Source organism: Oncorhynchus clarkii, chromosome 7 (assembly GCF_045791955.1).
Source record: "Oncorhynchus clarkii lewisi isolate Uvic-CL-2024 chromosome 7, UVic_Ocla_1.0, whole genome shotgun sequence".
NCBI lineage: Eukaryota > Metazoa > Chordata > Actinopteri > Salmoniformes > Salmonidae > Oncorhynchus > Oncorhynchus clarkii.
This window is the reverse complement of record NC_092153.1, coordinates 64866697-64881892: the sequence shown is the minus strand read 5'-3', so window position 1 is coordinate 64881892 and position 15196 is coordinate 64866697. Positions and strand designations below refer to the sequence as shown.

The following is a 15196-nucleotide window of genomic DNA, read 5'->3' as shown; positions in this document are numbered from 1 at the left end:
CTGAGAAAGATTTAGGGAGTCCCATTGCTTTACAACTTGGTCAGGTGGTTTAAGCATGTCCCAGTTGAAGGGAGGGAGGTAGATGGAAGGGGGGAGAGGGAGGTGGAAGGTTATGGAGGGAGGGAGGGTATGGATGGATGGATGGAGAGAGGTGGAAGGGTATAAAACACAATGACTTGGGGCTAAAACAAAGGCTTCATTACTAAGCAGTCTATGCAATACACCACACACACCATTAGATTTGCAGACATAAAAACATCTAACCTCATTTACCCAGACTCCCATTCAACACAGTTTGTATTGTCTCCAGCTCCATCATTCCCAGTCCAGGGTTTTCCCAATGGGTATCCGGGGTATCCCATGAGAGCTGAATCCTCCCAGCCCTCTCTAACTGACGATCCCCATGGCCACAGCCTCATGGGCCTGGATGACCAGGTAAGATTGACCCCTCACCGCTCCATTGTAGTTTTCACATTCTCGTGACAAACCGAGCTGCACTGTAACCGCTGGTTACTCCTCACCTCGCAATGTGTGTAATATCCTCTCTGAGTCCTTGCTAATCTTGCTCTCGCTCTTTCTCTTTCTCGCTCTCTTTCTCTCTCCCCATCTCTGCAGGTTCACACCTATATGAATACTGTTACTGTGGATGGGGAACTCTCCAGTCGACACTGTGTACACTCTCTACCTGAGGTGCGGCCCACCTCCTTCAACGAGTCAACCCGAGGAGCCATGCCTGTCGGGGGCCAAGGAGGTGGGAAGGCCAGCATGCACTGCTGCCCACTGGAGGAACAACGCAAGGAACCCCAGGTATTTCTCCAGCCCTCCTCTCAGGAGGTCAAATTCATGCTGGGACCCACCCCTGCACAGCGCCACCTGCTAGAGAGGGAGAGGCACGGGGGCCACAATCCCCATCTCATGCTGCCTGTAGAGGGCACCACAGGCTCAGAGGCAGAGGGGGACGAGCCTCCTCTGCACTTGTGCAACTCCCACTCCTACCACCACCCTCACTATCACCATGTGATGCACCGGCACCCTGGCCATGAGCACCAGGAGGGCTGCCAGGGCAGCCAGCTCACCTATGAGAACATCAACGGCCTGAGAGGGGGGCGCCGGATGAGACTCAGCCCCAGCAGCGTGTCCCAGTCTGTGGGCTCCAGCAGCAGCAGTAGCACCACCGGAGACAGTCACGCACAATCACACCCACACCCCCTCCAACCGCACCCCCACGGCCCATCCTCTCTGCCACCTCAGGGGTACCCCTGTGAGCGGGGCGTAGGGATGGGCGGAGGTCACCGGCGGACAGCTCTGCTCAACTATGAGAACCTGCCGTCGCTGCCACCGGTGTGGGAGTACCGCGCCCTGCATAGAGACGAGGAGCAGGATGAGGATGACGAGGAACAGGATGAGGAGGAGTACGAGGAAGAGGAAGAGGATTTTGACGAGTACGAGTTTTCAGAGGGTCCTGGGACACCCAACGGGTACCACCAGGACGGGCTGGGGAGGGGGGGGATCCACCGTGACGCCCTGCAGAACTATGTCAACACAGAGCAGGCCCAGCCCAGCCGGCTGCGACATGCCTGCCCCCCTCACCTCCAGACCTGCCACCCCCAGTCGGACCGTGGCGGACGAATATTCAGCTTTGATTTCCGTAGGCGGCCGGGAGGAGGGTTTGGTCGGGGAGAGGGCTGTGAACACGGTCATATGACCCCATCGAGGCAGCTCAACTATATCCAGGTGGACCTCAATGCAGAACTGCCATGCCAGGCCCTCGGTGGGGGTGGAGGGGAAGCCCAATCTCAGCACCAGCCACTACAGCCACAGCACCAGCGCCTGCCACCCCTCAAATGTGGCCCCCAGCAGGCCCCACGGCGCAGTGAGTTCTACGCTGTGATCGACCTGAAGAAGACAGCAGCCATGTCCAACTTGCAGAAAGCCCTCCCCCGGGACGATGGGACGTCGAGAAAGACTCGCCACAACAGCACAGACCTGCCTCTGTAGACGCAGTGAGGAGGAGGAGACAGAGAAAAATGAAGGGAGGGAGAAGAGAGAGAAACAGGCTTGGTTGGACAGACTGGTATAAGTAACTCAGCAGCACACTGGACCCCTCACTCTCATCCAGCCATCCGACTGTCCTTTTCTGTCCTTTTCTGTCCTGTTCTGTCCTGACCTGACCAGTTGGATCATATACAGGTACCTAATTAGAAAACTAATTGAAACCTATCCGTACATATTCCACTTGATGGAGCGAGATTGGTTTGAAGTTGCAATATTATTATGGGTCACTTTCTGACTGTGGTGAGATGCTGTCTGAGTTAGCAGCAGAAACCTTGGTCGTGGTTGGCTGGGTTTATGGTTAAAGCCTTTAGCTGCCATTGTTTTTTGGTCCTCATTCCATTATCATTCAGTGTTGTTGTTTTATTTATTTTACGTCCCTGTTTACGAACATGGACTACTATCGAGTACAGGTTTACTAGTCCACATTGTTGAAATTGACAGAACATTTTCTGATATGAAAAATAGTTTATTATTCCCTCAATTGTATTCTAATAATGTGCGTTCTTCACCTCACAAGCACTTCTTTTGGCCCAGTGAATGATAGAAAGGACAGATGATGATATATATTTATAACTATCTGCCTTCAGGAATTAGTACAGATCAGTACAGTTTGCACATAATCCTTTGGAATTGTAAAATCGTACATCCTATCGAGTATTATATTTTGAGTCTAAAAAAGACCTCACAGCAGATTTCTTTTTTTATGTATCAATTTTCTCTCTCCTCAAGATTAAATATACATTTTTCACGTTGAAATTGTATTTAAAATGGAAATAATAGTTGTCCTTCATATAATGATAGTGTGTTGATAGACGTTCAGCATCCTCTACTGCCCCCCTACACACAGATTATTGAATTGACCTCTGACCACATATCATTCCCACTTGAATAAGGAATCCATATCTAATTCCTAAACTATGCTTACCTTTGCACTTTTTACCTTCGGGGTCAGACACTGGCCACTGATGTCCCCACAGTTCAGAATCCCTCTGCTCTAGAGTAACAGTAAGGTTGTGCTTTGACAAACTCCTTAGAGATGGTGATGTCATCACACAGGCCCAAACTATGTATGGATGTTGTTGTTTTTGCAACATTATAGAGACCAATAGCAAATTGAATTTTTCAGAGCAGAATTTGATAATGGCTTGATAATAACCTCACATGAAAAGTAGGTCTTCTTGTTTACTATTTTAGTAAGTATCAGATTGGTAACAGGGTCTGAGGGGAATATATCACTATGTGTAATGTTAGCTATTTATGGAAAGTCTATCAGTGAACATTTGACTGAGGATATTATTTTATTTATTCATTCATCGAGATGTCTATATTGTGATTGTTTTGCAAAAAAATGTGACGACCAGTTTTTCATAATCCAGTCAGTTGGTGATTTGGAGACCAAAGTATCACCAGTCATCAGCAGACTGTCTGTGACACCATTGTAATACCATTGTTATGCCTGTAATTAATAACAATACATTCTGAAGAAGACTGTATTAACATATTAAAGTGCCAAATCTTTCTGTTACCTGTATGAACATTATGAATCAAATCAATGTTCCATTAGGATTTTTAGAAGAAAACTTGAGGGCTAAGAGGCAAGAAGGAGTTAGCCTACATGTCAAAATCAAAAGAAAAGTTGGAGTTCAAGGGCCAGTTTATTAGGTACATCTATCTAGTACCGGGCCTGACCCCACTTTGCCTCCAGAACAGCCTGAATTCTTCTGGGAATGGAAACGTTGCTCAATTGGTATCAAGGGATTTTGCATGACGCAAAAGGAACCGGGTTTTGTGGGAACAGGCGTAAAAAAAAATTAAAACAAATAACTCCTCAATTTTCCAGTGTGCCCACCGGGGACGCTTCTTCTTGTTTTTTCTTCTTGTTTTTTTTGTTTTTAGCTGATAGGGGTGGAACTCGGTTTGGTCGTCTGCTGCAATGGCTCATCCGTGACAAGGGCTGATGAGTTGTGCGTTCCGAGATGCCGTTCTGAACACCACTGTTGTACTGCCCTGTTATTTGCCTATTTGTGGCCCCGCCTGTTAGCTTGCACGACTCTTGCCATTCTCCTTTAACCTCTCATCAACAAGCTGTTTTCACCCACAGGACTGCCACTGACTATAGATGTTTTTAGTTTTTCGCACCATACTCTGTAAACCTTAGACACTGTCGTGCATGAAAAGCCCAGGAGGCCGGCCGTTTCGATCATACCACGCTGAAAGTTGCTTAGGTCACTCGTTTTGCCCAATTCTAACATTCAATTGAACAGTAACTAGATTCCTGTCTGCATGCCTTATATAGCAAGCCACGGCCACGTGACTCACTGTCTGTAGGAGCGAACCATTTTCGTGAACGGTGTGGTGTACCTAATAAACTGGCTCTGAGTGTATGTATCAAGAGTAGGAGTGCTGATCTAGGATCAGGTCTCCCCTGTCAATGTAACCGTATTCATTGTGATCTAAAACGCAGCATTCCTACTCTGTGATTCTTGATACATATGGCCACAGGGTTTAAATTGTTAACCCTGTGTACTCCTCCTCATGAATCTCTCTAGCTGATTCTTAACTGGGCAAGAAAGACACATTTCACCTCATAGGCTAGGTTATACATCGACAGCCATATTAGAGTGAGACAAAGGATTGGTTGGATCTATCCAGTCATCACAACTCTGCTGGTTTTATGCTGCTATAAACATATTGAGACAGTATGTAAGCTATTTGTCACAGAAGTTCAGACCGTAAGAAGAGGTTGGGGTGGTAGTGGCTGTGCAGGATTGTACACCATATTGTTTAGTATATGGAACTACCATTATCTTATTCTTCACTCAAGATCACTGCATATGGGCTACTGGTATGGAAAGAAATGTGTTTTTAATTCAAGGAAGTTGTAATTTCTCATTTCCATTTCTTATTTCTCATTGGTGTGATAATCATCCTACCAAACCTTGTTTTCATTACGATCTGGCTGTCTAATCTGAAGTAAAGTGGCTGAAGGTGCAGCACAGGCCTAGCAACTATAATCCACATAACTGTATTTCATCTGATGGAAAAAAGATATGTAGGTCTACTCACTGTGGGCATTTTTCAGACAGGGATATATCCATTTGTACACATCTTTTCATGGTACATTTTAAAGGGTGTTTACATTTCGCAATAATGGTTTAATAGAGTTGTATTGATTGAGATGAGGTTTATTCAGTCCAATGTGTGTGAGGTTTGAGGTGTTTTGTTGATGGATCTGCAGGTCTGTTGTACTTGATCCCTATTTTTATGTGAATCGACATTGTAACTAAGACCTTCCTCTGTCAGGCCGCCTGTTGATAATAATACAACTTTATTGTATACATGCTTAAATTAGAATGTGGAAAAATGCATGTTTCTGTTTTCTTGATTGTCTTATATACAGCAGATGTGCGCTTATTTTACACCTGACTTAACTGTGCCATAAGGGACTGTTGCCAAGCTTTCTGCTAGATGTGTGTGGGTGGCTCTTGAATGTTGAAGCCTTTTAAAGGGCCAGGTTAGGTATCAGGAGGCGTATGGCCAAGATATCTGTGTACTGTATTTGACTGTTGATCTAGGCCCATTCATTAGTCAGTCATTGTTATCAATTTGGTACACAGGAATAGTACCTTAAGATGTGGAAGTGTACCCTATACTAAAGTCATACTGTATCTTGTTATATCAATGTTGTCACATTGATGTACCTTCAAAATGAGAGAAAGGATTAAGGATTGGCCAGTAGTGCTAAGCGATTAGTCGACATTTCGGGTTTATGTTAAGTTTTTAATTAACAACATAGGCTCAATTATTTTAATTCTATTTCGTAAATATTTTTTCGTGCTCTTACCAGAGAAAGATGCCAAAGCAAGAGGTTTCACTGTCGCCAAAATATGTCCAACATAAGCCCAATTCCTTTCAATGGCCTTATTTAGGACTTAAGCTTGTCGCCTGCCTTACGGGTTTTGGGACAACGACACCCATTGTTAGTGCGGAGACTTCATTACGTATTGATCTCTGGCTCAACTTGGGGTTTGTCTTCAGAGATCAAGTATGAACTGTGGGACGTTGCAGGGAGGGGGTAAATGACTACAATGACCAGAATCCTTTGCGCCTTCAGCGGCCTGTTCACATTGGTTCAAGCCTGTGGGACCGGCCGAATTAGAAGGAAGGGAAAGACAGAAGTTCATAGAACGCTTCACGAATGAGGGAACAGTTGTTTAGGTATCTACCCGACCGACAATTAATCGAATCAATTAATAGTTGTTATTCATCAGTCTTAAAAGTGTGCCTTATCTACTTTGAAGAACTACTAGGCTGCTAGCCTAAATAGGATGACTCTTTGGGGAGCACAGAGATAGATGTCTGGCTGGCTGGCTGACTGGCTGCTAATGTGATGACGATTTGGGATTAAATAATAAATCATAAAAAATTATAAACTGGGTGGTTTGAGCCCTGAATGCTGATTGGCTGACAGCCGTGGTATACCACGGGTATGACAAAACACTTATTTTTACTGCTCTAATTCCGTTGGTAACAGTTTATAATAGCAATAAGGCACCTTGGGGGTTTGTGATATATGGCCAATATACCACGGCTAATGGCTGTGTCCAGGCACTCCACGTTGCGACGCGCTTAAGAACAGCCCTTAGCCATGGTATATTGGCCATATACCACACCCACTATATTTATTGCTTAAATATACACTACTGAAATATTTGATTAAAGATGGTGCATTAAAAAGTGGTAAATAGTCATGGGCAGTCACTACCATCATTTGGGTTTTAATAATGAAATAATAAAGTCATCGTACTAAAAACAAATATGGAATATACTCTACCAAAATATGTTATTTAAAGATGCACTATGCAGAAATCGCACTGGCATTTCCTGGTTGCTAATATTCTAATAGTTTGCCTAATTTCAGTTTATGTATAAATCGCTGTGAAATATATTTTCCAAAACCAAAAATATTGTATTTTCAGCTGTTTGAAGCTGGTGTACAAAACCGAAAGTAAAAGACGCATAACTAAATTTAAGAATGATTTGAATAAAAATAGTTAACATAAAACCGATTTACTGCTTTTTAGACTTGCTTTCAATGACAATGACAGACCACAGCTTAATAAGTGATAGTACTAGGCAGTCACTACCATCAATTGTTGTTTTCTGTGTTTTTACAGCATTCAACCCACATTAATGTGTTAAAAAAATCGAAAACTGTGATTATTTTCTCAAACCGAAACCAAACCGACCTCAAAAAGCACTTATCGCTCAGCACTACTGGCCAGTAACATATGTTTGAATTAGAAAACACTTAATTAAGGCCCAATATATGGCTAATAAGACTTAATAAAGACCTTTATGAGCTATGTACAGCATATACACCAGAGGAGCCTGGTGGGAGGAGCTAAAAGAGGACGGGCTCATTGTAATGACTGGAATGGAATTAATGGAACGTATCAAACATGGAAACCACATGACTGACTCCATTCCATTGATTCCATTTCAGCCATTGCAATGAGCCCATCCTTCTATAGCTCCTTCCACCAGCCTCCTCTGATATACACACGTATAAACTACAACTTAGTGGCTAATATGTGTATCTTAAAATAAAGTTTTACCATAATTTAATTCAAACAACAGGTTTTTGCCCTCTTTTCTGTAAATTCATTACAACTGCCTGACAGGCAGATCGCCATCAAGTGGTGTTTCTTGCCACAATGATGGGGATTATGGGAAAATACGTCATTTTCCTTCCACAGCCCCTCGAAATGCCACTCTAGGTACGTAAAGCACTTAGTGCCATAATGTTACCAAGGTACTAACAAAGTAGCTCAAAATCTACGAAATGTTACAGTGACTTGGTACTGTATTTTCTAAATGTTTTTGTTTTGTTTATTTATTTATTTACTATTGAATGCATGTGTGATATCCACTGGTGGGTGACGATGATATTGACAGGAGTCCGTTATTTTCATCCAGTCACATGCTAAGCTAACACTCTTCTATAAGACCAGATCAATGGAAACCTGTTGAACCTGTATGTTAATGGTGGTAATAATATATATGTGATGGAATTTGTGCTGATTGGTTGATATAAATTTTGGGTGGGCCAAACTAATTGACTGTGATGTACACTAATATTGACTGAGTGCCAAATGTCCTTGAGTACTATGACTTTGACCAAAGGTCAGGGACACACCTTGCTGAGACTCACCAGGAACTCTATAGGACTCTCCTTGAGAGACACCCTCTGGTCTTGGTTTTACCTGCGGTATGAATGTAATAAGCAAAGAGAGACTCTGTATAGATGAAGGGCAACTATGCTTAATGTTTCTATCCTTGCTGAAAACAGAAAAGTGAGTGTTCAAAAGTTTTCTCAACTTAAAAATTTGCTATGCGAGTTTCTTCTTCGTATATATTTGCATTTCTTGTAAGTATGTGTCTCTCGGTATGTACATAATATATATGGGTATGATGCAGTGAAGGTCTTCTCTTGTCTTCATTGGAGCTACTGTAACTAAGCTATTTTTGCTACATCTGTTGAAATGTGGAAAGATAACTCATAGCATCTCATTATATTTGGGGAATAAAACGTGTTATATACCATCACTCTGAGAGAAGATGACCCGTATAATACAGGATGTTATCTGTACCCCTCCTGTCCCTGTCCCAATACAAAACTAAACAGGCATGCCATTTGGTAAATTAAACTATTTTGATGAATGCCATAATGGTGAATACATGCCATTTGGTGAGAATTATGGTATATAAACCATTGAAGAGTGTGACTTGTACGAAAAATATGTATGTGACTAAATGTAATGTCAACATTAAAATGAAACTGTAAAGAACATAGTCATCAAAATAACATTTTAATCCGAAGCAGTTTATTTTTTTACACTGAATCATTCCATTGGAGGAAATGATCAATAGCTGCCTGTACCTGTTAAAATTGCCCTCAGTAAGATTGGAGTATTTACATTTCAATGGAATATTACTTCATAATAATCTTGTTTTACAAAGAACCTGAAATTCAACATTACATACATTTTTAGACTGCTTTTGGCAGGTGAAATATTGTTTACTACCTTACTTTGAGCATGCACTTGGTGTCTGCCTGTGTAACACGTTTTATCATTTTTTTGTACAGAGAGCATGGTCTTGTAAGTACTAGAGATTTTGATCCAGCTGTAAATATGCTTTATATAGTTGTCTTGCTGTGTTGATATGTCTGTCTTGTTTCATGGCTAATGATCCATTGTGTCAAAAAGAGGAATCTCACAAATAAAGAAGAGCTTTTATTGTTTTTACTCCGTTTGGTGTAAGTAATATAAGATGCTAGAGGAAAGGTTCCAACTGATCTTAGGATCCATAGTTCATGTTTGTAGTGTTAACAGAAGAACCCATCCTGTGTAACAGAAGCTAACATTGTGAATGTTATTGAGCATTGACATCCTATAAGCCAGTGTTCCTGAGGTGACACTAGTTTGGTCACTTCTACAGTGCTATTTTGAAGCAGCCCCCCAAGGAGGAAAGATTGTAGAAGTAGCTTACCAGTCCCTGATCAGAGTATATGAGCAGAATGTGCCCAATTTGAATGGAACGTGGAGCAAGATTCCCAAAGGCTAGATTGTCAGCCTTCTCGCCCGCTCACTTCAGGAGCTCAGGGCATGCCTGCCTCAGCATTTTTTTATTTTACCTTTATTTAACTAGGCAAGTCAGTTAAGAACAAATTCTTATTTCCAATGACGACTTAGGAACAGTGGGTTAACTGCCTTGTTCAGGGGCAGAACGACAGATTTTTACCTTGTCGGCTTGGGGATTCGATCTTGCAACCGTTACTAGTCCAACGCTCTAACCACTAGGCTACCTGCCGCCCAATTTGCAGTCTACTTGTGTTTTTCTAATAGCCCCTTACTTTAGCTACTGTCATGGAGTTCGCTAAATATTTTCATAAAGAAACTGATAAAACACACAGGTGCTAAATCAATGTGACTCACAAAGATGAGGACCAAGAGCAAGAGAGGGAGTGCGGTGATGTAGTGTCCACTGTTATGTGTAAGGCTTGGATACCACCTGCTTGTACACTCTAAAAATTAGTGGTTCAACAAGGGTTCTTCTAAGAGCCTCAAAGTTCTTCAAAGAACCTTAGGGTTCTTGGCACTGAAAATTGCCCCCAAAAGTTTCTTCCAAGTACCCCATAGGAGGTGGGGTTCATCGAGGTTGGGTGTTTTTGCAGGAACCTAACTGCCCAACTGAAACATTTGGATTTTAATTTGAAAGGACAGCAGGTGCAGGCACTTAATTGGAAAATGTTAAGATCTTCTCAATTTAAGGTAAGGTTTGTACCTTATATTATAAAAATGGATATTGTTTTATGATGATACCATATATCTTTTCATATTTGTGCAAATCATTCTAAAACAAAATGGACACCACAATTCAATGGATATTAATCAACAAAGAGCTAAGAATATGTAGGCTATAATAATATTTTGAAGTCTAGCTGTATTGGGTGCAGGTGACTGATCTGCTCACTTTTGTGTGTAGGTCTGTAGGTGTACAGATGAGGAGGCATACAAAGGTATGTGTATTGGTTTTGGTATGTTATGCAGAGCACATTTACCATCCTCCCTTACCTCTTCAATGAATATCCCATATTATGGACAAGGTATGGGTGTGGATTGTTTTTTTTCATTCACATTTACCACAAAGACCAAGGTACAGTTGAAGTTGGAGGTTTACATACACCTTAGCCAAGTACATTTAAACTCAGTTTTTCACAATTCCTGACATTTAATCCTAGTAAAAAAAAAAAATCCCTATTTTATGTAAATTAGGATCACCACTTTATTTTAAGAATATGAAATGTCAGAATAATAGTAGAGAATGATATATTTCAACTTTTTTTTCTTTCATCACATTCCCAGTGGGTCAGTTTACATACACACTCAGTATTTGGTAGCATTACCTTTATATTGTTTAATTTGGGTCAAATATTTTGGGTAGCCTTCCACAAGCTTCTCACAATAAGTTGGGTGAATTTTGGCCCATTCCTCCTGACAGAGCTGGTGTAACTGAGACAGGTTTGTAGGCCTCCTTGCTCGCACACACTTTTTCAGTTCTGCCCACACATTTTCTATAGGATTGAGGTCAGGGCTTTGTGATGGCCACTCCAATACCTTGACTTTGTTGTCCTTAAGCCATTTTGCCACATCTTTGGAAGTATGCTTAGGGTCATTGCTCATTTGGAAGACCCATTTGCGACCAAGCTTTAACTTCCTGATTGATGTCTTGAGATGTTGCTTCAATATATCCACATAATTTTCCTACCTCATGATGCCAACCATTTTGTGAAGTGCACCAGTCCCTCCTGCAGCAAAGCACCGACACAACACGATGCTGCCATCCCTGTGCTTCACGGTTGGGATGGTGTTCTTCGGCTTGCAAGCATCCCCTTTTTCCTCCAAACATAATGATGGTCATTATGGCCAAACAGTTCTGTTTTTGTTTCATCAGACCAGAGGACATTTCTCCAAAAAGTATGATCTTATTTCCCATGTGCAGTTGCAAACCGTAGTCTGGCTTTTTTATGGCGGTTTTGGAGCAGTGCCTTCTTCCTTGCTGAGCGGCCTTTCAGGTTATGTTGATATAGGACTCGTTATACTGTGGATATATATACTTTTGTACCTGTTTCTTCCAGCATCTTCACAAGGTTCTTTGCTGTTGTTCTGGGATTGATTTGCACTTTTCGCACTGAAGTACATTCATCTCTAGGAGACAGACCGCGTCTCCTTCCTGAGCGGTATGACAGCTGCGTGTTCCCATGGTGTTTATACTTGTGTACTATTGTTTGTACAGATGAACGTGGTACCTTCAGGCGCTTGGAAATTGCTCCCAAGGATGAACCAGACTTGTGGAGGTCTACAATTTTTTTTCTGAGGTTTTGGCTGATTTCTTTAGATTTTCCCATGATGTTAAGCAAAGAGGCACTGAGTTTGAAGGTAGGCCTTGATATACATCCACAGGTACACCTCCAATTGACTCAAATGATGTCAATTAGCCTATCAGAAGCTTCTAAAGCCATTACATTTTCTGGAATTTTCCAAGCAGTTTAAAGGCACAGTCGACTTAGTGTATGTAAACTTCTGACCCACTGGAATTGTGATACAGTGAATTATAAGCGAAATAATCTGTCTGTAAACAATTGTTGGAAAGATGACTTGTGTCATGCACACAGTAGATGTCCTAAACAACTTGCCAAAACTATAGTTTGTTATCAAGAAATTTGTGGAGTGTTTGAAAAACGTGTTTTAATGACTCAACCTAACTGTATGTAAACTTCTGACTTCAACTATATGAATACTGTTGTGTGCATGTTTTCTTCATTTTTGGGGAATTCACAGACTTCACTCTCCCTACACCTCTGATGAATATAACAGGAAACCTGTTCAATCACCATGCACTGCAACATCATTCTGGCTATGGATACGGAGAACATCAACACGCCAGAAAATATACCCATTATACATGAGGCTGTGCTGGGAATTTACCTCATATTTAGATGTTTTAATTGTGCTTTGCCTCTTAAATCATAATAAACACTGACACCTATAATATTATGTTATTGTTGTTATTTTTATGGGGAGGGGGTAGTATTAGGGGAGGGGGTAGTTCAAAAATGAACCCCAAAAGGAACCATTAAAATTAGTTCTTAAAAAGGGTTATTCTAAGAACTTATTGGGGTTTCCCCACAGTTTCAATTTGAACAACCCCGGAAGGATACTCCAGGAACCTTTTTTTGTGTTTAGAGTGCATCTTTGAACTACATTATGTATGATATGTAATGTTTAGCTTTAATAGTTATCTGCAGTATTAATTCCAGTGTTGGGTAGCATCTGAGAAGTCCATCCAGTTTGTTTCCAAACCAGTGGATTAAATGTTGATGACACAAGCTGGTGAACATACAGTACATGTATGTCTGATTCACACTATAGGGCCAACCCAAACTGTACTATGCTTGCTCATATATTTTCTTTTCACATTGTTCTGTTCAGACTGGTTCCAGCAACTATGGTGGATACTTAACCAGGCCAACTCAGTAACATAGTCAAAAGTTTACACCTGCACCTTAATTTTCTGTGAATGAATGTCATTTCAAAATAATTTTGCCAACTGAGAACCGTACCAGAAAAAAATTGTACCTTGACACGAACAAAAACTGTAGTAATGTATTCAATTAAAATGTGTTATGTATACTATACATCTTAAAAAAACACAGATAAGTTTCTTGTTTTACAAAGATAGAATAGGGAGAGAAGGGATTGTTGACTAAATATGTTTAAATAACAACATAATAAGTGGTCCATGATCAGCATTTCCCGATTACCAAATAACCAAAGCCTAATGACCAGCTCTGACATACCAGAGACAGCTCAGCTTATCTGGTTTAGTTGTTAGCGACTTTGCCAATCTCAATGACCCCAACAGCTCGGTCCCAGTGGAAAAGTACTCCCAGGAAATGATTCTGTGTTGTTTTCCTCTGTAGCAGCTCTTACCACAATAACAAGCTCATACAACCTGACTGGCTATCCGTTTATTTGTGCTATACTTTTTTCAGCCTCCTCCATCACCCTATTCTCAAGGCAATGTATGAAGATTATGATGAAAGTTGTGAAGGGTAGTTACTAAGAATGAATTGTTTGACTAGTTTGTTGTGATTGTTGGTCTAGGCTACTCATGACATCTCTGCTTTGTTCTGGGTATGCAGCAGCTTAGGAGCATGCTGTCTGAGGGGAATACTGATCAGTCTGCTGTTACAGCACAGACCCAGACCACTGCGAGGATGGGGGAGGAGACAATGGTAATGGAGGGGTAAGTACGTTATTATGTTTGTTCTGCATATTTCACTCTACAGTATCCAAATGGTTTAGTATTGTCAGGTAATTGTGCTATATAGCCATACATTTTAACCTGAAAGTGAGAAAAATGTCCACTGTTGGTAATCCTACATGGGCAAATTAATGAAGCTTACTACTGGTGCCAAGTAAGGATCAGCTGAGTAGTTTTAGGCTGTTACACACTGGGAGAACAATGGATGCAAAATTAGAACTTCCTCAGACACTTGTGAGAATACCACGGGACTAAGGTATCTCTGTGCGCAACCTGAAGATACAGCATTATCTATGCCCAACTCCTTGCAGATGACGGAACGCCTATTGGCACCAAATCACTTTAAAGAGGTGGGGTGTTGTGGTTCACTAGGTTCAGAAAGTACAGAGTGAGTGATTAGGTTCAGAACGTACAGAGTGAGTGATAGGCAATTTAATTGGAAATTAAGCAATGAGAACATTTATCAAATTTGGTGCTTGTCTTTATGATTTTTAACAAACACCTAAATAAACAAGGTTTCGGTATAATTTTATTAACCCAAAGACTGCTGTGTGCTGGTGACCATGACTAGAAATTTCCCAAAGGATCACAGTCATAACCTGCCTGCCCAGGACATCAGTCTGGTGAAGGGCCAAAAGAAGAGCCAGTTGCTGCTAGACCGTGGCCAGTGGGCCAACAAGCTAGAGTTCCTCTTGGCCGTGGCAGGCACCTTGGTGGGGCTGGGGAACTTGTGGAGGTTCCCATATCTGTGTTACAAAAATGGAGGAGGTAAGGGACGCTACCGCACGCTCGAGACAACTGCACACTTTGTCTGAACACTGCTACTGCATTTACACTAGGGTCATGGACTAAGTGAACTTGATTGCCATGTCAACACCATGGGAAAGAATAACCTTGCTATTCTTATTATTTATGTTTATCTTAATTAATATTTGACTTGATATGGTTGTAAGGTACTGTACTGTCTTTCCCCACAGGTTTCATTATGATCATAGTGGGTGTAGTTGGTGACACTTTACATTAAGGTACCTTTTAAGGGAGTTATAACTGTTTATAAACTACATATTAATTAACTAATGATTAAATGTCTTGGAAACACTTTAACCCTATAGAGTCTAAAACCTGTCTAAGCCGGGGGACGGGGGTTCTAATCTAACATATGGAATTGTTTTAAGATGGTCATACTAAAGATAATTTAGCTATTTGATTTGGAATTTTAAGACCCCTTAAAGTATAAAAAAATATGTAC

At 41.4% G+C, this 15196-nt stretch overlaps 2 protein-coding genes across 3 annotated transcripts in view; both read left to right on the top strand.

Moving 5' to 3' along the window:
- Positions 1-9361, top strand: part of LOC139413679 (fibroblast growth factor receptor substrate 2-like) — a 41655-nt gene extending 32294 nt beyond the window's left edge. The window contains exons 6-7 of the mRNA XM_071161339.1: positions 311-435; positions 616-9361. Of these exons, the coding sequence (XP_071017440.1) occupies positions 311-435; positions 616-1998 (1508 nt within the window). The 3' untranslated portion in view covers positions 1999-9361. The remainder of the gene's footprint in view (positions 1-310; positions 436-615) is intronic.
- A 4279-nt stretch (positions 9362-13640) lies between these two features.
- The window catches only part of LOC139413676 (sodium- and chloride-dependent GABA transporter 2-like), a 61292-nt gene continuing 59736 nt past the window's right edge, over positions 13641-15196 (top strand). The window contains exons 1-3 of one of the 2 annotated variants that reach the window (XM_071161336.1): positions 13641-13705; positions 13826-13929; positions 14519-14715. In XM_071161336.1, the coding sequence (XP_071017437.1) occupies positions 13838-13929; positions 14519-14715 (289 nt within the window). In that variant the 5' untranslated portion in view covers positions 13641-13705; positions 13826-13837. Of the gene's footprint in view, positions 13706-13819; positions 13930-14518; positions 14716-15196 lie in introns of those variants that run through there. The other variant, XM_071161335.1, reaches the window with a different exon arrangement.